Here is a 22,152-nt window from a genome sequence, read left to right as displayed (position 1 = left end):
AGTACCTCAAGGGGGGGGGGGGTACTCCACTCCTCTTCCTTATTATTCCAGTGATATTAGTTTTGAACATATTCTGGGATGCAATGTATATATGTATGCTGATGATATTGCACTTGTTGCAACTTCAAAAGATAAGCATTTCCTGCAAGCTGCTGTCCAGAACGGTCTTGATTATCCTAGTTTATGGGCAACTTTCAACAATATGGAATTCTCTCCTGCTAAGTCAGCAGTGCTCCTCATCACAAGAACAAAGATTCATTCAACACCAAGGCTTTCAATCAATGGCACCTCTGTCCCAGCAGTTGAAATGTTCTGCTACCTCGGGGTGATTTTTGACACTTCACTCTCATGGACTCACCATGTGAATTATTTAATTGGAAACCCTATTTTAATGAAAATACTGAAAATACACAAGAAAGGGAATATTTCGAAAGGACAAACGCCTCTCTTCTTCAGCGCGAAACAAAATAATGTATCCAAGGAAAGTGTCAAAAAAAACAAAAACAGAAAAACAAACGCGGAAAATAAATGTGAAAAGAACCAAAAAACCAAAAAAAAAACCAAAAACTTAAAAGATTAATAAAATTCAATAAAAGCCAAAAATTATAAGAATTAAAACCAAATATCTAACAACCATAAAAGCGAGTTATTCGCCAATATCCGCGATTTGCACAGAATCCAAAAAATTATGAAGTGCCGTCGACGGATACTAGCGAACAACTGAGAAATAAAAGAAAACAATTCATTCACTCAAAAACCAAACGAACCAGCAATTAAATAAGTTAGAGAACTATGTCATCTGATTTCGGATTTTAATTATTGCATTTCTTGCAGACACCCTTTGAGACCTAAGGAGTTGTTAATGTGTTTGATTATATGACTGGGAAAGTGGTTCAAGGTTTGTTTCAGGGATTACTAAAGTATCGGCTTCGTAACGAGTCATATTTCGGTTTTCTCAAAAGAGAAGCCGATACTTTAGTATCGGCCGATACTTTAGTAGTCGAATGGTGAAACACATCTCTGAAACCCCTTCTCCTATCCCAACTCCTGATGTCATTGATGAGGTAGGTTCAGCTTCTAGTACAGGTATAAAGTCAAATATAGCACTACCCCCATTCTCAAGGGGTAGTCCAGAGGAACCACCAGAGCTGGCAAGGTGGCATGAATGGGTAGACCAGTAGACACAGACTGGACATAGGATGGTATTCACTGATGGATCATGCTTTGCCACTGGGGATGGGGCTCCAGTTTTGGTCCTTGGACTAAGTCATGCACTGTCTTTAAAGTAATAGAGAAGTTGTCAATCTTTTCACCTGAGTTGTATGCACTATTGAAAGCGTTTGAATTTATTGCAAGTGCTTTGCCAGTAGTAAGTATTTGATATGTAATGACTCACTTTCAGTACTGAATTATTTGATGTATGGTCATAGGCCAGCAAGAAAATCAGTTCTGCTTTTAGAAAAGATACTACTAAAACTGATAACAGCCACGTATGAGATTGTAGCAACATGGGTACCAGCACATGTTGGAATTAGGGGAAATGAGCAGGCAGATAAGCTGGCAAAATGGGGTGCTAGGTATGGGGAGAATTTAGTATGTCAGTATTCAGTGAATGATTTCTTATATTATTATGATAAGTCGCTAAAGGACAAGGAGAAAGAGGCTTTTGGTCAAAGGTCTCAGAACCAGATCATTGATTTGTATGATTATGGTACCCCACCTCATGATCTATGCCACCCAGTCAGACACCTGGCTATCAGTATAGTCAGGCTCAGCACAGGCCATGCTCGAATTAGTAGTAGTTTATTTAAATGGAAGTCAGTAGATTCTCCATTATGTGAGGTCTGCAATGTAGAAGAGGATGTTAGGCATATTTTAATATATTGTAAAAAGTATGAGACACAGAGACTGCAACTGAAAAAAGCTTGCCTAAAGTATTTTGGCGCATTCACGCTCAGAAGTGTTCTGGGCCATGCACAGGCACCACCATGGGCTAGGAAAAAATATGTGGAAATATTAGGCCATTTTATTGTAGATACTAAGCTATACTTAGTGCTGTAATATGTATTAATAATTGTATATACGAGGGCTATTCAGAAAGTAGAGAACGTTTTGTTATAAAACAAAAACTAGGTACAGGAAAAATATTTTATTATATACACCTGAAAGAGTGACTAAAATGCTACTTTTCTAAATAGTCACCAAACAAATTAAGGCACTTATCGTTGTGGTGGACAGGCTTCGAAATTTCTTCATCATAGAATCCGCCGCCTACGATCTCAGCCGCTCAGTGACGCACGCTCGGAGCTCGTCGTCGTCATCAAAACGTTGTGTCGCTAGCCAGTTCTTCATCTTCGGGAAAAAATGAAAATCATTCGGTGCTAGGTCGGGACTGTAGGGTGGATGTGGGAAAATATCCCATTTAAATGAGTCCCACGAATCCTCTCATCAAACTTTGGCGAGAAGATCGTCTGTCACAATGCTCGGGCGTCCACTCCTCTCTTCATCATGCACGTTAGTTTGGCCATTTTTAAACCGGATACACTATTTTCGCACTGAACTTTCATTCATTAATTCGTTGCCATACATTTTGCACAGTTGCCGATGAATTTCTATCGTTTTTTTTGCTAACAAAGACCGTATTACGGACCGCACTTCACAACTGGCGGGATTTGCAATTGTAGCGCACATTTTAAATTAGAATATTGGGAAAACGGGCAGTGCAAAGATGTTCTTGTTCTCACGGCTGGATGCTGACTAAAGCTACGAGCACGCGTATACCAAAACATACATGATCGCCACGTGTCTAGCGGGGTCAGACGGAAACGTTCCCTAGTTTCTGAATAGCCCTCGTATTAATATTATTGCACATTATTTTAAAATTGTACGTGTAAATTAGTGGTATGTATGTGTATGAGTATGTGTATATATTGCAAGCCGAGCTCCTCAGTTTAAATTGCCATATCAGCCAGTTGTGTTTGAATTGTAAATATGGAGGCTCAGATGAGACATCATTAGACGGAGTTGAATATAGCGTGCCATTGATTTAATGGTTTATGTCTTGAGACTCTTCAAAACCCCTCTCTAGCCACAGTGACAAAAGCCAGATGGCTATTTAAATCATTTAACCCTTGGTCATGACAGAACGACAGCTGGACGCTGAATTTTGACGTGGAACACCTTTCATTCCTAAAGGCTCTGATGATATCGAGGAGACGTGCACAATGGGCAGCCTACCCAGGAGTGCATTAAACAAATAACAACAAACAACAACAACAACCAATACAGCAAACAAAGAAACAACCAATACAGCTAGACAAAAGTTAAAAATAAAATCAAGCATAAAAATGGTCAACAAAATTTAACATAAATTAGTAGAATATAACAAGAAAAATCCATGCCCAAGAACCAAAATAAACTTTATGCGATTATTGGCAAAAAACAGAGGGGGGAGGGCAAATGATACTACTTTATGACAAACAACTTTCACAGGCTAAAAGAAAAAAAAATAACCGAATTAGTTTTCCAAGTCAAATTCCGAAAAAGTAAAAACAATTGAAATCAAAATGCCAATTAAATGTCTAATGTCAAAAAGAAATTTGCAATTAAAGAAAGGGTTGTGCAAACAACTATATTAAAAAAGAAATCAAGCTCAAATAAGCATCACACATAGGCAAAACAAAAGTGGCGATAGAACGATTTGATATAATTATGATACTTTTTCTGTTTTACATGATTATATCGTAACAGTTTGTGTCTATCAAATTCATATGTGTCACTATGCTCTACTGTATCCGGTATACGCTCTAGTGCCCTTTAGAATACACTTAAAGCAGGTTCTGTTTAAATTGTACCAAATCATGACCAACAATCTCATAAGGCCTTGGCTAGACTCTATTCAAATTTTTATGACAATGTCATTCTTTTTCTACAAAGTATTTTCTATTTTTTAATATAGTGGTATGCAGGACATTAGAGCGTTGTTTTTCCATTATTGCAAACATCTTTCATATCTGCCTCATTGGAGTATGGATCGTAAGATTATTCGAATGTTTAGTACAACTGATATATTGATGTTAAATGAAGAGATCATTTACGGGTTAAGTGAAGAGGCCTGCCTGCGGTTAGGTCCTTTTCTTCGTCTTGTACGATTGTCTTGATTATCATTTTATGTTTTTAAAAGTTTGATTTTTTTTTTTTTTTTTTTTATATATATGGATTTGAATTTTTTTTTTTTTTTTTTTATATATATGGATTTGTATTTTTTTTTTGTCTATGTTTTTTTATATGGATAATTTTGATAGATTTTGTCTTAAGGAGCACAGGAAAGGCAATGGGAGACCACGGAATCAAATGGTGAGGAAAAAGTCTTCTGGATTTAGATTATTCTGATGATTTAAGCATCCTAGATGAAAGTGTAAGCAAAATGAATGAACTTTTAGAGGTTTTGCGAGATCAGGGTGCTAGAATAGGTTTGAAAATTAATGTTGAGAAAACTAAGTCATTAAGGCTAGGAATAAGTGTGAAAAGTCACCTTTTCAGTGAAGATGAAAAGGTGAAGACTCAGCCCTTTTGCTATTCCATTAAACTGAATCATAGGCAGCGCGTTAGCGCTGCCTAAGTAAAGAACGACGTTTGTACAATGTGTTGTTTTTAGGTTTTTTTTTTCTCCATACCCGGGCACTTCGTATCGAAGGAGTTGTCGTAGAAACTTCGAAAAGAGCTCAGTCGATTGAAAATTGGAGTGGCTAGTGCCCTTTTTAATAGTCGAAAACGATTGGAGGGCAACTAGCCCCCCCCCCCTTATGCCCATCATTCCTCCAAACACATCCAATCAAAATTTTGAGATAGCCATTTTGTTCAGAGTAATTGATTTCCCGATAGAAAATATCTTTTTGAGGAGGACACTCCCCCACAACCCTCGGGGCAAGGGTTTTAAGTTATGCCCTGGGGGCATACAAGGTTTTTATAGAAATCTTTGTCGTAGAAACTTTTAAAAGGGCTCATTCGATTGGAAATTCAAAGGGCTAGTGCCATTGTTAATATTTGAAAGTGATTTGAGGGCAACTAACCCCCTCTCACGCCCACGTTTTCCCCAAACACATCCAATCAAAATTTTTAGATAGCCATTTTATTTAACGCAGTTGAAAGTTTTGGAAATTAGGTCTTTAAGGATGACAGCCCCTCCCCCCCCACAGCCCTAAGGAAAAGGGTTGTAAGTTATGCCCCGAGGGCATATAAAGTTTTTATTGAAAGCTTTGTCGTTGAAACTTAAAAAGGGCTCATTCAGTTGGAAATTGAAAGGGCTACTGCCTTTTTTAATAGTTGAAAGTGGTTGGATAGTGACTAACGCCCCTCTCATGCCCAACATTTTCCCAAACACATCGAATTAAAATTTTGAGATATTCATTTTGTTCAGCGTAGTTGAAAGTTCTGGAAATTTTTTCTTTTCGGATGATAGCCCCCTCAGAGTCCTCAGTGCAAGGGTTGTAAGTTATGCCGTGGGGTATATAAAAGCGTTGTCGTAGAAACTTCAAAAGGCCTCATTTAATTGGAAATTGGAGTGGCTAGTGCCCTTTTTAATAGTCGAAAGTGATTGGACGGCAACTATTATAGTTGCCTTCCCGATTTATCGTCTTGCTTTTCAGCTTTTCAGTAAAAACTAGGCTTTGACAATATCAGAAGCATGACTTGGATTTTTTTATAGTTCAGTGGTATTTCTAAAAGAGGTGGATTCCACTCACAAAGAATTTACGTTTTGTCTATGTTTTTTTATATGGATAATTTTGATAGATTTTGTCTTAAGGAGCACAGGAAAGGCAATGGGAGACCACGGAATCAAATGGTGAGGAAAACGTCTCCTGGACTTAGATTTTGCTGATGATGTAAGCATACTCGATGAAAGTGGGAGCAAAATGAATGAACTTTTAGAGGATTTGTGAGTTCAGGGTGCTAGAATAGGTTTGAAAATTAATGTTGAGAAGACTAAGTCACTAAGGCTAGGAATAAGTGAAGATGAAAAGGTGACATTGGGTAACGAAAAGACTAATCAGGTGGGCAGCTTTACTAACCTTGGTAGTATTATTAGTAAAGACAGTGGGAGCAGTGAAGATGCTAAACGTAGAATACCCAAGGCTCAGGGTGTTTTTTTTTCACAGTTAAAAAAAAGTTTGGAAGAATAGGAAGATAAGTCTGCAAACCAAGATTAGAATATGAGAAGCTACAGTGATGACAGCGGTCAAACATGGCTCTGAAGCATGATCGCTCCGAAAAGCGGATGAAGATTTGCTAGATATTTTCTAGAGAAATTGCTTACGGATTGTTCTGGGTACCGGGCTGACTGACCGTATTTCAAACAGTACGAAATTTCAACTGTACGAAAAATGTGGTTCAATACCGCTTTCTAGGGCTATAATGAAAGAAAGGTTGAGGTGGCTAAGGCACGTTGTGCGGTTGAAGGTTGAATATTGCCGAAGATTATCCTTTTCGGCCAACCGTCTAGGGCTAAACGGAAAGCAGGTCGTCCTCGTCTGGGGTGGGAGTACTTCATTAAGAAAGATTTAAAGGAAATGGGAACTTCCTGGGAGGGTGCAAAAAGGGAGGTTTTGAATAGATTGGGATGGAGGAGGAGCGTGCAAAGCTGTGTTAGCCTCGGGCGGCTTGGTGCTGCGATGAGTTGTTAGTAGTAGTAGTATGTAAACGCTTAAAAATGTCTGCGTATACGTCTATGTACATGTATGTGCATATTTTTTTTACGTTACTCTGTGATTTATACACATTATTAATATATAAATAAATGCATATTTAACACAACTATGAATCTTATACAATTTTACATAAATTTGTATAATAATTTTATAAATATATAATTTATAGATTTTATATATGTTATAGTTCATATAAATTTATAAGAACATATTATAATATAAATTTTAACATAAATATACATAAATAACAAAAACTAATGTTGTTATTATTATTACTATAAATAGGACTTAATGAGAAAATTAATGACAAACGTTACCATTAAGCAGCAACAGTTTACCATTGCTAGATCTACAAGGTGGAGGTAAGTTCTGGTTTGGAGGAGCTGGCTCACCATTTTCAAGTAAAAGCTCAACCATTTGATTCCTCTTCTGTAAATGATCCTTCAAATTTTCTGCAGCTCTTAAAGGACAAAAAAATAATACAATAAAAATTGACCTATAAACAGCAACAGCAAAATCACTCAGGTATAAAAATATACAAGCAATAAAATCACAGACTACAACGACGAATAAAATGCTGCATAAAGAAATCACCTAAAAATAAAGGAATTACAATGCTGCATAAAGGAATCACCTAAAAATAAAGGAATCGCAATGCTGCATACAGGAATCACCTAAAAATAAAGGAATCACAATGCTGCATAAAGGAAGATTGGTGGTTGAAAGCTTTAACGGGAAACCAATTCCGACAAGTCAAAACAAGCCAGACTTAACTAGTGTTGCCGTTATTGTCCCAAATTAACTACTAACACAACCCAAATTATTTAAGGGCATGTATAGGCTTAGTTTGTTCGTTGTTCGTTGTTATTCTACATTGTCAATGTGCAGAAGGCCATCACCCTGTTAGCGCACTTCCTTATGGATTTTATTGAACTTTTTGACTGTACATCCAGCCCCGTAAGCAGCGATTCATTTCGATGGGGAGGGGAGGCCTAAATTAAAGCAAAGGGTAAAGAGCAGGCATATTTGCCGTGCCAGGGATTTAATTTTAGGAGAGGGGGGGCTTATCAGAACATCAAATACAGAATAATGTAAGTTCATACAAAATTTGAGAAAAAAAGTAAGAAGTCCAGAAATATAAGTTGTATTGTTCATTTATTAAATTTAATAATAGATAACATTTATCTTTTATGAAATTTAGTAAATGGAAAAAAAATAAATTTATCTATTAAAAAACCTTGCTCTGGCCACAGAAATTTATCCGGGGGCCCGTCAGAACATCAAATACAGAATAATGTAAAATCATACAAAATTTGAGAAAAAAAGAAGTAAGAAGTCCAGAAATATAAGATGTATTGATCATTTATTAAATTTAATAATAGATAAAATTTACCTCTTATAAAATTTAATAAATAGAAAAAAAAATTAAATTTATCTGTTAAAAAACCTTGCTCTGGTCACAGAAATTTATCCGGGGGCCCATCGGAACATCAAAATACAGAGTAATGTCAGATCATACAAAATTTAAGAAAAAAAGAAGTAAGAAGTCCAGAAATATAAGATGCATTGATCATTTATTAAATTTAATAATAGATAAAATTTATCTTTTATAAAATTTAATAAATAGAAAAAAATTAAATTTATCTATTAAAAAACCTTGCTCTGGTCACAGAAATTTATCCGGGGGCCCATCGGAACATCAAAATACAGAGTAATGCAAGATCATACAAAATTAGAGACAAAAGAAGTCATAAATGGACCAGAAATATAAGAAATATAAAAATTTAAAAGAATTAAAAATCGTAATATAAACTTATCTACTACAAAAAATCTTGCCCTGGGAATGGAAATTTACCCCCCTACTCCTCTTCGGGGTTCTCTAGGGCATACCTATGTTGAGGGATAGAAAAACCTCATGGTCCAGGAAAACCCGGGGTGATTTTAAAATTGTAGCCTTTAAATCATCGTCATTTTTCAACGCGATTTCCAAAAAACCATATGCCCTCCTCCCTCCCCCCGACTCAAACATGAAAAAACATATTGTTCATGGTGTACCTGGAGCCAAGAAGTTTAGAAACTACTTAGAAGTTTAGGAACTACTACGCACCTGAAACACTGTTAAACACTTCTGCTCTGTTTAATCTTTATTAAAGCTTCTTTTTTGATGACTTACAAGAAAAGCCCACGGTCGTTATTATCCCCTCCCATTCTAATAAAGACATTGTAGAGGCCCTGTGGCCTATTTGTTTTACATTATATTATTATTATTATTATTATGAAATAGACCCCCCCCCCCCCCAATTATATGAGAGACGGGTTGCGGGGGTAAAACGAACATGCCAGTCACTTAGAAAGACAAATAATCTAAAACACTCTCAACAACCTGAAACCTTCTAGACTTTGTCATTCATTTGACAAAATGTAAATTGACATTCAAACCACCAATAGAAAATGGGACAGGATTTCCCATTGTTATCCATCATTATTTATGTATATCTTTTGAAGTTTACGTAGTTTTTTCGATCAAGTCTAGCAGTCATTTTTTTTAATTTCCTCTGATTTCACCAAAAAACACATGATTGGCTGCAAACTTTGCAAAATAAATAAAATTTTAAAAAACAACAACAAATAAATAACAATGAATAACAAAAACAAAACAAAATAACTGTCAAATTAGAATCAACTACCCCCCCCCCCTATAAATGAGGGAAACAACAGGCACTGAAAATTGATAAGTTTTCTTTATTAGAATATTATTCAATTATTTAATAATCTATTTATTTAATAGCCTTACCAACATCAATATTTCCAAGTCATTTCCTCATTTTTTAACGAATAAAATAAATAATTGTAATTAATTTGAAATTAAATATTTATAATTTTATTTATTAGCACATTATTTAATTGAATATTAAATGACACAAAACGGTTATTGAGCATTGATACAAGGTAACAGTACAGAATATGTTTCCCTTCACCCCCCTTTTATGCGGAGGCATCACAATATCAACTCACAAGATCACAACAAGGTCCCTGCCAATATCCCTTATTCCCCTTCCAAATTTATAGGAGGCTGAAAGACATTACCGCCCATTGATATAAAGCTACCCCCTTTCTTATTTTTTATATAGTTGAAAGACATAATCAATCTTTTCAGCTAATAATAATAATAATTTGTTGCAACATTTTGTGTGTCCTTGCTTCTTTTGATGCATTTTTTTTCACTGATGCAAATTCATCTACCATGTAGTCTTTAATACTTTTTATTCTACTTTTTTGTTATCTGATGAGAGAACTGCTTTTTGCTACTTGTGGAAATTGGTGAGTGGTCTGCTTTTGGAGTTATTTTTTTCGGCTTTTAAAGTTCTTAGACCTGCTAATTCTGATTTTATATATCATTACTTGTTTCCGCGTTGTTAGGTTTGTATTTCTTTCAAATCGGGTTTTATCTCTTTTTTCATTCCATTTTGTTGTTCTTTGTCATTTTATCTGGTTTGTTTCGTTCGCATTTACGTTTCCTTGGAACTTTCTCCTATAGCACTGAAGAAGGGAAGGTTTCGTTAAGTATTTCTGTTGGCCTTGTAGCCCATTTGCGACTTTCTTTTCTTTGTTTTTTAATTCTTTGCTAAAACTTTTATCTTATACATATGAAAAAAAAAACTTACATTCTAAGCCGCTTATAAGTCACATCAGAAGTCCACATTACAATACTTGTAGGCGCATTTTCATTTAAATCTACATCAGTTTTATCTAAAGCCACAAATATTTCTTTTTTAGAAATCCGCTGTATAACACCAGTGGCTCCAGGATCTGCAGTTATGTCATTTGTCTGATATATTGCAACAATCTGGCCTGAAATAACAATGGTCTACTTTAAAGAAACAATAGGTTAAGAAGTCGACCAAAAATCCTACACGCTACCCAAGGCTGCATCGAGGTTATGAGGTTTAACCCCTCCCCCCGAAATGTTCGTCCACCTCATAAAAACGTAGTAATTTGTAATTTGACAGCATCCGTAATTATTTTATAATCTTCCTATTCAAGAGTAAGCTGCACTGTCTCTTAGCCATATGCAAATAAAGTAAAAAAATTCTTTCCTTTTCTGGAAAAAAAGTTTGACAAATTCCAAACTGTCCCCTAGTAAAGAGCAAACTACAACATGTAGTATTGAGAAATTTAAATATATGATATTGAATTGTCAAGTAAAGATTTACCCCAATTTTATTACTAGACTTCCATACTACGTATTTAGAAAAAAAACTGCTATCTGGATTCAACTTCATAATATTTATGATCAGTTTTCCTGATCAGATGACAAAAAAGGCTGGCCCTTCCCCTACATTTTCCTGAACTGGTGCCACTACTCCCTAAAATCTGCCAATTTTATTTTTTTTTATTTTTGCATTTTTAGGGAATTTGCTGTTCATACAATGGAATTTTCCTGTTTCAATGAATTTATCGGGAATTTATCTTATTTCAGGAAGTCCAGACTAATCTTATATCTTAGTTATATTTATAAAAACGTGACAGATTCACCATAATCAAAGACCTTAAGCCTGGGACTTGCAGCTTCCCATCGTAGAAAACCGTATTTTAGCATGGCAGCACAGATCTCCTTTTTATTCAATTTTTTTTTTCAACAGTGCTAGCAGCTTACTGGATGGTCATAGGGAGTAATTTGGGGCTCATTTAGCAAACACAGTTATTAATTTTGTCTGTCAGCTTTTATAAAAAGAAAAGACTGACAATGGCAGAAAAAAGGGCCATATTCCCAGAAAGATGGCTCCGAAATCAGTAGGGTTTACTGGGCCTACAAGACTGGTTAGACCCTATCTCAAGAGTTCCTCCTAACACGATATTACATTCGATTCTGCCACGTGTAACTGAACCTTATTATCTCCTAAATGAATAAAGCAGAGTGATTGTAAAAAAGGTTTTCAGTAGCTGTTCAAAGGATGATTAGTACAGATGGACAAGGAATACTCTAATCTGCTCAGGTGCTGTAGTTGACTGCTCTGGGGTCACTCTAATATACTCAACTCATCTTAGATATTGATCCTCTTTTGTCCAAACTTCTTTCCCTGCTCACCGAATCCTAATGCAATTGCTAGACTAATAACCAAATAATCAAATTCAGTTATCTGACATCACATTTTTTTTCTGTCATGCGGCATTGTGTGGTAGTAGCATTGAAGCTCAAACTTGAATCTGAAAAACTCAAACTCGATTTCTCTTCGAAACAGGTTTTCAAATGCTTTCTAAGATTTTAAAGGAATATTACTACTACTAACAACTCACCGCAGCACCAAGCCACTCGAGGCCAACACAGCTACGCATGTTCCTACTCCATCCCAATCTATCCAAAGCCTCTCTCTTTACACCTTCCCAGGAATTTCCCATTTCCCTTAAATCTTTCCCTAGTAAATCCTCCCACCCTAACCGAGGACGATCTGTCTTCCGTTTAGCTCTCGAATGTTGTTCAAAAATGGACAGTATTTGGCAATCTGTCATCCTTCATCCTTAGAACGTGCCCCAGCCATCTCAACCTTTCTGTCATTATAGCCCTAGAAACCGGGATTGAACTATGCTTTTCGTAGAGCCTATTGTTTGAAATACGGTCAGTCAGCCGGGTACCCAAAACTATCCGTAGGCAATTGCGCTGGAAAACCTCTAGTAGATCTTTCTCCGTTTTTCGGAGCACCCATGCTTCAGAGCCATATTTGACCACTGTCATCACTATAGCGTCCAATATTCCAATCTAGGTTTGCAGACTTATCTTACTATTCTTCCAAACTTTTTTCAACTGTGAAATAAAACCCTAGACCTTGACTATTCTACTTTTAATATGTTCACTGCACCCACCGTCCTTACAAATAATACTATCTAGCTAGGTAAGTGAAGCTTTCCAGGATTTGTTAGATATTTTCCAGAGTAATTGTCTACGGGCTGATCTGGGTACGTCTGACTGACCGTATTTCAAACAGTTAGCTGTACGAAAAGCGTGGTTCAATCCCGCTTTTTAGGGCTATAATCAGAGAAAGGTTGACATGGCTAGGACACGCTCTGCGGATAAGGATGACAAATTGTCAATTATCGTCCTTTGTCTGCCAACCATTTAGGACCAAACGAAAAACAGGTCGTCCCCGAACGGAGTGGGAGGATGTCGTAAGGCTTAAGGGAAATTAGAACTTCTTGGGAGGGTGTGAAGAGGGAGGGTTTGAAAGATTTAGGTTAAGGAGGCGCGTGCGTAGCTATGTTGGCCTCAGGAGGCTTGGTGTTGTAGTGAGCTGTTGGTAGTAGTAATATTATTTGATAACTAAAAATATTCCCAATTCTCCTCAGCTCCCTTATTTTCTTGACTTGAGCCCTCGTCAGTTTTTCAGTTTTTCTCAATTGGAGATCCGCATCTAAGAGCACCAATCTGGGATACTGAATCAAGGATCAATGACCTACCAACTGAAAACTATTCGACTATCCAGAACTATGAAAACATTGTAATGGAATCAATTTTCAAGACCCCGAAATTTTCCAAGTAAAACAAAACCGCCCAAAATATGAACCCAAAAATTCAAGTAACACTTAATTGTCAAATTTAAAAAGTAGCGAAACATTGTATCGCAATTGTAACTCTATGAAAAAATCGTTCCCACGAAGAAGGCAACAGCGATAAATATTCAGCGTGACCAATTGTACATGACAGGCAACCAACCATGTAATTTAAATCTTGAGTTTGAATTTCCAAACGATCAAGAGATGGTAGAAATTATTATACAAAAAACGGTCACTTGAAATACAAAAGTAGAACTATGTATTCCGCTGTAATTACAAGGTAAAGCTTTAAAAAATATTTTCTTGAAATACAAAGTAGAACTATGTACCCAGCTCTAATTACAAGGTAAAAACTTTATAAAATAGTTTCTTGAGAAACAAAAGTAGAACTATGTGTTCCGCTGTAATTACAAGGTAAAGCTTTTAAAAATAGTTTCTTGAGATACAATGTAGAACTGTGTAGTTTGCTCTAATTATAAGGTAAAAACTCTATTCCGCTAAAAAAATTTCAAAGCGAAGTTTTAAAGAGTCATAAATCGTATCAAAAGTTAGTTAAAATCGACTAGCTGATTGGTACATCACTGTCCAATAGTAATAGGGGACATAGAATCAGAACCAATAGAATCAGTGATCTGTACTTTGCAGCTACGCCCGAATATAACCTTAGGCGAAATCGCAGAATATAGCACTTTCGAACTTAGCAAGTTTGAGTTAGTCAATTTTCAGTCTTTTATCAGTCTTTTGGAGACTATTGTCAGTCTAGTATTTATCTATTATGATTTTTAAGTGAACCTATAAAAAGTTTTATGTGAGTGTATTTTCAGTTAGAATGAACTTCTGAAATCATTTATGAGTTAATTAACTGTTACTTGTATTGCCTCAGTTAACAGTTTTATCCTAGTGTCTTTGATTTCGAAGTGTTTTTGATATTCCCGTCAAGCTCTGTACCGACCATGTGAGTAACAATAAATACATCACTTTCTTATTTTATTCTGTTTATGTTAGTATTTCTCAAGATAGCTTGTCCTTCTGGCTCCAATCACTCTCAAGGGAACCTGAATCCTTTCAATCTGATTTTGACTGAGTATGGCTTCTAAAACATGCACCCCATTTTAACCACTACTTTAAGCTCCCCACACACGACGCTTTTCCTCCACTATGGTACGTTACTCTCGAACCAAAGACTAAAAAACTGATCGCCAATCCCCTCAGAAACAATTTACTGAAAGACGCAAACAAAGAAAATAAGAACAAAACCTTTTTTAATTATTGAAACCCCCCCCCCCATTAGAACATCGCCCCAAGTGCTGTGTAGATTCCCAAGGCGATTACTTTGAAGAACATAGCACGAAATAGTCATTTTAATTTAATAATAAGTTTTAAAAAATTAACCCCAAGTTTTTATTTAGTTTACACACTTCAGAAGTGAGTTTGCATAAGAAACATAACAAACTATTGCTTCATGGGTGCCCGCAGGGGGGGGGGGGGGCCCGGGTGCATTCCCCCCCCCCCCCTGGAATTTAGGGCAGAGTACGAAGAAAATAGAAATGTACAACTAATCAAAGAAAAAGAAATTCTTATTTTTGTTTTGTCTTTAAGAACTGCTATGAAACTTGTTTAGAATCAATTCAGAATTTAATTTAATTCTTAGATTAACTCAATATAGGTCATTATTTATCTATCTAAATGAGACTGAAACCGAAACCCGATTTAGGGTGTAGAGTAAATACTCTCAAGGGCATTCTTATGCCTTAGCAATAGTGCGACACGCTTGATAAAGCTCATCGCATTTTGGAATTAATAAACAAAGAAAGTTTTATATATATATATGCAGCGTCGTGCCCTACCAGGAGTCAGTTTGGTCTTGGTTTTTGCTCATATTTTGTCAAGCTAAAAAAAATAAGTCTAATTTTTTTTTATTCTTTTCCTTATTTTTAAAAATATAATCCTAGTTAAGGGGTAAGATTCTAATTTTGCTTAAGTCTATAATGATCATCCTGTGTCTATTCCATTGGTTGTATCCTATAATGTCTAATCCTAATAGGAATTTTGCTTGCTTTTCTTTCATAATAATGAATCTTAACTTTTAGCTTAAACCTGAACGGGAATTTAGTCAAGATACCAGAATTTGTGAATTCAAAATATTGATTTTTTAATAAATTCATAAACGATTAAAAATAAATCAACAAATAATTCTAAATAAATTACAAATAAATGGCTTAAATTGAATAGTAAAATTAATAATAATTAGTAAAAATATTATTGAAATAGTAACCATTCTTTTTGTTATAGTAAAACTCTTGGTTTTTCTATATAGGTATAGAATCACATTTTTGCACAACTCACTGTTTGAATATGATCAGTCCAAAGGTATCATGACCAGTCTGGTGGCCGGTGTTTACCCCCCCCCCTCCCGGCGATTATTCCCCCGTGTATTCTCCGCCAATTTATTTCTCCTCCAATCTCCACTATTCTGGTATCTGCCCCCCCCCCTTGGAAAATTTTCTGCGGGCGCCCTTATATTGCTTTAAGCTCTTAATTTCCATGTATTTGTGGGACTTGGTTTTATATCTTATTAAGAAGTGATAGTTTTACAATCTCTAAATTAGATTTCAAAGGTCCAATTAGTCTTCAATTAAGCTATATCCTGTCTCAATTAAGTTGCATATCAATTTAGCACTTTTTATGAGGTTTTTTGAGACGTAACAAGTGCAAACATTGAAAAATTGGCAAATATGAGCAAACTCTTTCCTTGGTTTTAAACACCATGCCAGTGGCGGATCCAGGGGGTGAGGGGGCGCCCCCCCCCCCCTAGTGTAGTCTAAAGTAGTGTAATTTACTTAATTAACTCAAGTTTGCGTTAAGTAAACTTGCTTCTAACGCAATTTTATCGGATCAATCTTTTTTCCCCCCACCCTAAAAAATCCTGGATTCGCCCCTGCACCATGCATGAAGTTGATGATTTGTCCTGAATCATATTAACAAAATAGCATATTTCATTTTTTTTTAACCTAATTTTTAAAGGTTTAGTATAGTTTTCTGCAACGTTTCATTTTGCTTGCAATCCCTTTTTCAAGGAACAGAAAATCTAGATGCCTAAAATTGGAAACATCAGATACATGTGGAAACATCAGGATGGGGCTCTATTTTCTTCCTTTGCACGAGTACCATTAAGGACTATTTTTTAACATCACTAATATGCACTGGTGAGCCTATTAATGGCGTAAAAAAAAAAATCGTCTCCCCTAAAATGGCTTTCTTAAGCACCACCACCCCTTTGTTTTACTGTTTAGTGGGTATTAGTATAAAGGGTATAAGTAATGTTTAATTTGCAGTTTTCAACATGATTTAGTTAGGATGAAAGTGAATACAGAATTTGATGCCCTTTTTAGACTCTATCATAATTCAATCATTGCTTCTGAGGGAAATTGCATTTTGAGCCCTTAAAGGGGCTAAAACCTAGCCTAACCTAATTTTTAACAAGAGCCTGAAGACCCTTAAAAATTACATCACAGCAAAACTGACGTCATTATTTAGAGGTTTCAGGCTCTTTGTAAATTTTTCTGCAAATCTGTTTCCATAATAACATTTCACTATGAAGAGTAATTAAAATAATAATTACTGTTCCTGAATTAGCTATAAATGGCAATTTTTTTCTCTCAAGTCAGTTGTTTTTTAAACTTGTTTTTAAACTTTTGGTTACTATTGGCTGTTTAGAGCCCTTTTAGCTTCTTTAAGGACTCGAAATGTAATTTTTCCCAGAAGGGATAATTGAATTTATGAAACAGCATAAATAAGGCATCAAGTAATGCGTTCACTTTCATCCTTGCCAAATTATGTTGAAAACTACAAATTTACCATGCAAGGTGGTTTGATTTATGGGTGGTTAGCTTTGTGCTTTTTTTATTTATGTGTTGAGTGTGTCTGTATTTTGTTGTTATTGTTTGTTGAATATGTCACTGCTTGTTATTCTTTTCTTTGTAAACCACAGTTTCTTTGTCTGTCTTTATTATCGAATAATGGCCCATTATCACGAATATAAAATATAAGCTAGTTTTCTTCAGTTGATATTCACATAGTTGCCTTCATTTGTAATAATAATGACTGAATCAGTAGCTTCAATTCACGACAATTTAGGAGGGGCGAAATACATATTTAAAATCAAGGGGGGGGGGGCAAATTTGTCATTTTTTCAATGAAAATACAAAAATAACGCATTTTACAAAGAAAATACCCCCAAAAAGGGATTCTTCAGAATCCAGGGGTAAAAATTGGGGCAACGTGCCCTCCTGCACCCCCCCCCCCATTGACCCCACTAGATTAGATTCATTATAAAAATAATTTCTTTTATGCCTGGAGACACCGCCTCCCAGGAAATTTGGGCCTAAATATCCACTTTCTTAATTTCTACACCTCCCCCCTCTCTCTAATAAATTGGAACAGTGTACATGTAGGTGTCTTACCATTGGAAAAATTTGAATTGGGCAATTCATCTGATGATCCTATTGGCCTTAGATAAACCATAGTTCTTCCAAGAAGGCCAGTTTTTCTTTCACTAACCACAAGCCTTGTAAGGGCAAATCCACTTTTCTGGAGCTGACGAAGACTTGAAGATGATTTTATCTTCTTTTCTTCATCGATTTCTGCTTGTCTTTCAAGCTGAATCAGGGAAAGCTGCTTATCTATGAACTGTTCACACATTTATAGGCCTGTAATATAAATTCAACATGAAGTAAATTGTACAAATGTAGAGAAGAAAGTTCAAAACTTTGATCTGTTTGCACTTATAAAGAAGAAGTCACCAATTTAAAGCTATTAAAATTAAAATCAATTTAAATTAAATTTAACTTTAAATTAAAGCAATTTAAAGTTATAACGTCATGAAGCCTAAAACTGAAGCCATATCTCATACTTTTCTGGAGTTTGAAAATCTTGAATATAATAAATAGCATCACATAGTGCTATAAGAAATCTTTTAGAAATTCCAAGAAATATATCTAAAATTTAAATATTTTTCAAAAAATATTTAAAATTTGAAATATCCCAGCTACCCAGTATATACATAGAACATCAAATTACCAAGCTTCTATATTTATATTATAGAAAATTCACTCACCGATCCACCATAACAGTGAATTTTACAATTTTAGGCGTTTCTAGTACTCTGATTTATATGCAGACTCTGTATCCTAGGCTGTGCCCCCAATCCAAGTGGATAACACGATGTACTTGCTATCCCATATCCTTCAGAATTCAGGTCTAAACCCTGGTGTCGCCAAGGCCTAAGTCCTGGCTTGAAGTGGGGTCAAAAACGTGATTAGCAAGCTCAGCCATCTGGGTGTGAAGGCCATGGGCCTTTGAGGCCTGAGCCTCGATCCAGTTGGGCCCACCAAAGCACAAATTAAAAATGCATCCTAGGCAGAAAACAAACGGTTTCGTCAAAAACAAACGGTTACATGACCTCGGATTCCCTATCTTAATTTTCGGTCAAATTATTTGTTAATGCAAGAAGAACAAATTGTCAAAGGCCCAAAACCTAAGGTTTTATACAGTATGGTTGATTTTTTTTTTTTTTTTTTTTGTCTTAAAAAACAAATTTTCAATTTTAAGGATGCTTGATGAAAATCACATTTCTGAGCTATAAAACAAAACAAAAAAATTCAGCTACTCAAACAGAAGCTACTCAATTCAGAAGCTATATTCATTTTAGAGAGTGACTTCTTATTTTTTGCTAAACAAATGATGGACTTTCAACAAAGATTAATAATGCTTCCTTCTCCTATTTTAACATAAATATGGCCACCTTACAGATATAGCTATACACAAAGGGGAGAGGAGGAGGAAGGGGAATGACAAACTAAAATACCCTCCTTCCCTGAAAAATTTGTTTTCTGAAAGTGCATTTTTTTTTTCACAAGTTCAAGTTTTCTAGTTCAATATGGGTTTTAATTTTTTTTTTTTTTTAACATAAAAATACACTTAACAAAATTCCTTGTGCATTGATGTACGTTTGGGCCTGAAATAATTGCATACTTTAAATAAAGCATGGCATCCTCTCCCCTCCAATCTCCACACCGGACCGCCATTAACAACCAATAAATTTAACAAAACTTCTCAGCTCACACCCCCTGAAGTATCAAACTAAAATAAAATGAATAATAATAATATCATAATTCTAAACATAAAAACAAAATAAATAAATATAATAAATAATTTTTTAATCTTTTGGATTTGTTTTAAATTCTTTTTAAAGGAGCCGAGAGACCTATATGATTTCAGCTCTTATGGAAGTGTATTCCACTCCCTAGCACACGCAATTCTAGGAGAAAATTCTGACCTACCTGTCGGTGTTGGGGGTATGTAAATATCTGATGATGATCATGTATTTAAAATATGAATTTTTGATGTTGGTGTGAATAAACCTTTAAATGGTGATGGGAGTGTTCCTGAGATTTGTTTAATCAGAAAACGGTGCAAGATAGTCTGTAAAGTGATGCCATTGATAGTCTGTTCGGTGCTGGGCCTAAAATTTGAAGTGCTTTGTTGTGAAGTGAGTTTAGTCTCTGTAAATGTGTCTTGAAAGTGGATTGCTAAACTGTAGAACAATATTGAATGTGAGACTTGATAAGTGCATTGTAAATCAGGATCAGTATTTTTTTTTTTTTTTAGGGAACTGGTGATTGAGTTTTCCCAAGATTCCGAGGCTCCTTGAAAGTTTCGTCTCGACACTTGCTATGTGGTGTCTGAACGAGAGGCTTTCGTCGATTAAAATCCCTAGGTATCGAACGTGTCCTTTTTCTGGTCTCTTGATAAGCCCACGAGAGATTTCAATGCCAATTGCATCAGAAGCCAGCAAATCTGTAGGTGAAAAAAATAAAACACACGAATTGTCAACGTTGATGACTAGACGATTTGCATCCATCCACAGATACGTTTCTTTAAGAATGGCTTGTAGCTTCATTTTGAGAGAATGCAGGTTCCAGTCAAAGCTGACCATAAGTGAATCATCCTCAAATGCCGTTAGTTCATCCTCAGTTTCTACTAAAGACCCTGGCGTTGTTTGCGGGTGACATAGTTCGCCGCAATAGGAGCTACGATTTTCAGGAGTCAGTACGGTACAAGCTGAAGATCATTTAAGTGAACAAAAAATAATACTAGTCCCAGGATAGAGTCCTGGGGCACCCGCAGTTAACTACGACATCATTTGTATGGTCATCTCCTGGGTAAATTCGACGATTTTTCAGGTAAGATTTAAACCAATCTAGGACTTGGCCACGAACTCCAATATGATCCAGCTTTCCTAGTAATATTTCATGGTGCATGCTGTCAAACGCTTTCTTAATATCTAGAAGCACAGCTGCAGGTAAAGCACCCGAATCTAGGATTTTGTTTACGAGTAAACTTGGTGAAGTAAGGGTGTCTTCGGTTGAATGGCCATCCCTAAACCCGAATTGGTGGCTGTTAAAAAGTCTTTTGCTTCTAAATATTGGTAAAGCTGCTTTCTCATTGGCGTTTCAAAGACTTTCGAGAAAACTGATAAGACTGAGATTTTTCTATAGTTTGCTGTGTCTCTATGACATCCTACTTTGTGAAGAGGTATTATCCTTGCCTTTTTTAATATTTCAGGAAAGAACCCTTTATCTGATGAAAGATTTACAAGGTAAGTTAGAGGCTCAGCAATGGTCATCACTACTGCTTTCAGTGCCTTTGTGTGGACCGGGTCAAAACCAGAAGCAGAAGAGCCCTTCAAATTCTTTACGAGCAATTCGAGCTCACCTGGCGTTACAGAACCCACTGCCATTGATTTAATGCACTTCGGGCCAAGGTATTTTTTGTATGATTTAGCTGGTGTCCTGACGGAATTTGCAGTGGTTTGGCCGACATTTGCGAAAAATGTACTTAGCGATGTGGCAACCTGTGTGGGTTCGGTAACTTCTTCATCATTAACAACTAATTTCGCTGGTAATGTTGAAGACACTTTAGCGCCTCACCCAGGATGATCCTCTAATTCCTTTTGCAGAGGATAAAAGCAGCGTGTATCCATAACATGGGCATATTATTACATTTAAGGGGATAAGGAAGCAGAACAATCCCCCTTCATTTAACTTTGCCACTGTAAATGATATGGCTACAAACCATCTGACATTCACTAAATTTATGCAAAAGTTTTGAATGAGTGTCAGAAATAACTCCTGCATAGACGTCTTTGCTGGCATTTGTTTGGAGTTTTTTTCTATTAAAATCCCTTCCATGGTAACTCTTTTTCCTTTCCAGCCCATTAATTTATTTACCATAAGATCCAGAAAAAATCCATTGGCCCAAATTTTCCAGCTTTTTGATTCCTATTTCTGCACAGTCTATCCTCTCTCTTCTTCCTAGTACCAGCTGTACAAATGCACAAATGAAGCGTTCAATCAGTATCTATTCAACTACAGCCTTTTTATTTCGCAGCAACACGAGGCTTAACTTATTCGGTAGAGTTAAATTAAGTGCCACAAACTAACCCTTCCCTCCAAAACCCTAGTGGAACAAATCTCCTCAAAGTGCTAGAGTGTCTCAGTGTCTAGAGACAAATAACTCGGCCCATCGAGTTAGGAGGTTGCATTAGATTCTAACCAACCACTGCCTGGCATCAGGAGAAAAAAAGGAGAGAACCTTTCATAATCAGATAGTGAGTCCTTTTTCTTTTGTTTTTTTGCTGTAAAGCTAAATATTTGTACAGAGGATGAGGTTCGTAATGAGGATGAGTTTTGTAAAAAGTTAGTGGACCTCTTCGAGAGAGTATCAATTCGGTTTGATGCTAACCCTATTGCCTTAAATGTTTCTAAAACCAGTTTTTTAGTTTTTTGTTGTATATCTCAGGCTTATCCTCAATTATCTGAAATTCATATATACA

At 35.9% G+C, this 22,152-nt stretch overlaps 1 protein-coding gene across 4 annotated transcripts in view; it reads right to left on the bottom strand.

Annotated features, from left to right (window-relative positions):
• Positions 1-22,152, bottom strand: part of LOC148942941 (DNA-binding protein SMUBP-2-like) — a 194,623-nt gene that overhangs the window by 162,014 nt on the left and 10,457 nt on the right. For all 4 annotated transcript variants that reach the window (XM_089102613.1, XM_089102614.1, XM_089102617.1 and 1 more), the window contains exons 2-4: positions 17,720-17,965; positions 10,373-10,559; positions 7,025-7,167 (exon numbers count right to left, since the gene is read on the bottom strand). In XM_089102613.1, coding sequence (XP_088958739.1) covers positions 7,025-7,167; positions 10,373-10,559; positions 17,720-17,957 — 568 coding nt within the window. In that variant the 5' untranslated portion in view covers positions 17,958-17,965. The remainder of the gene's footprint in view (positions 1-7,024; positions 7,168-10,372; positions 10,560-17,719; positions 17,966-22,152) is intronic.

Source organism: Artemia sp. Qi Xiang Cuo, chromosome 16 (assembly GCF_049724085.1).
Source record: "Artemia sp. Qi Xiang Cuo chromosome 16, ASM4972408v1, whole genome shotgun sequence".
In the NCBI taxonomy this organism is placed as follows: Eukaryota; Metazoa; Arthropoda; class Branchiopoda; order Anostraca; family Artemiidae; genus Artemia; species Artemia sp. Qi Xiang Cuo.
This window is presented reverse-complemented; position numbering and strand designations above follow the sequence as displayed.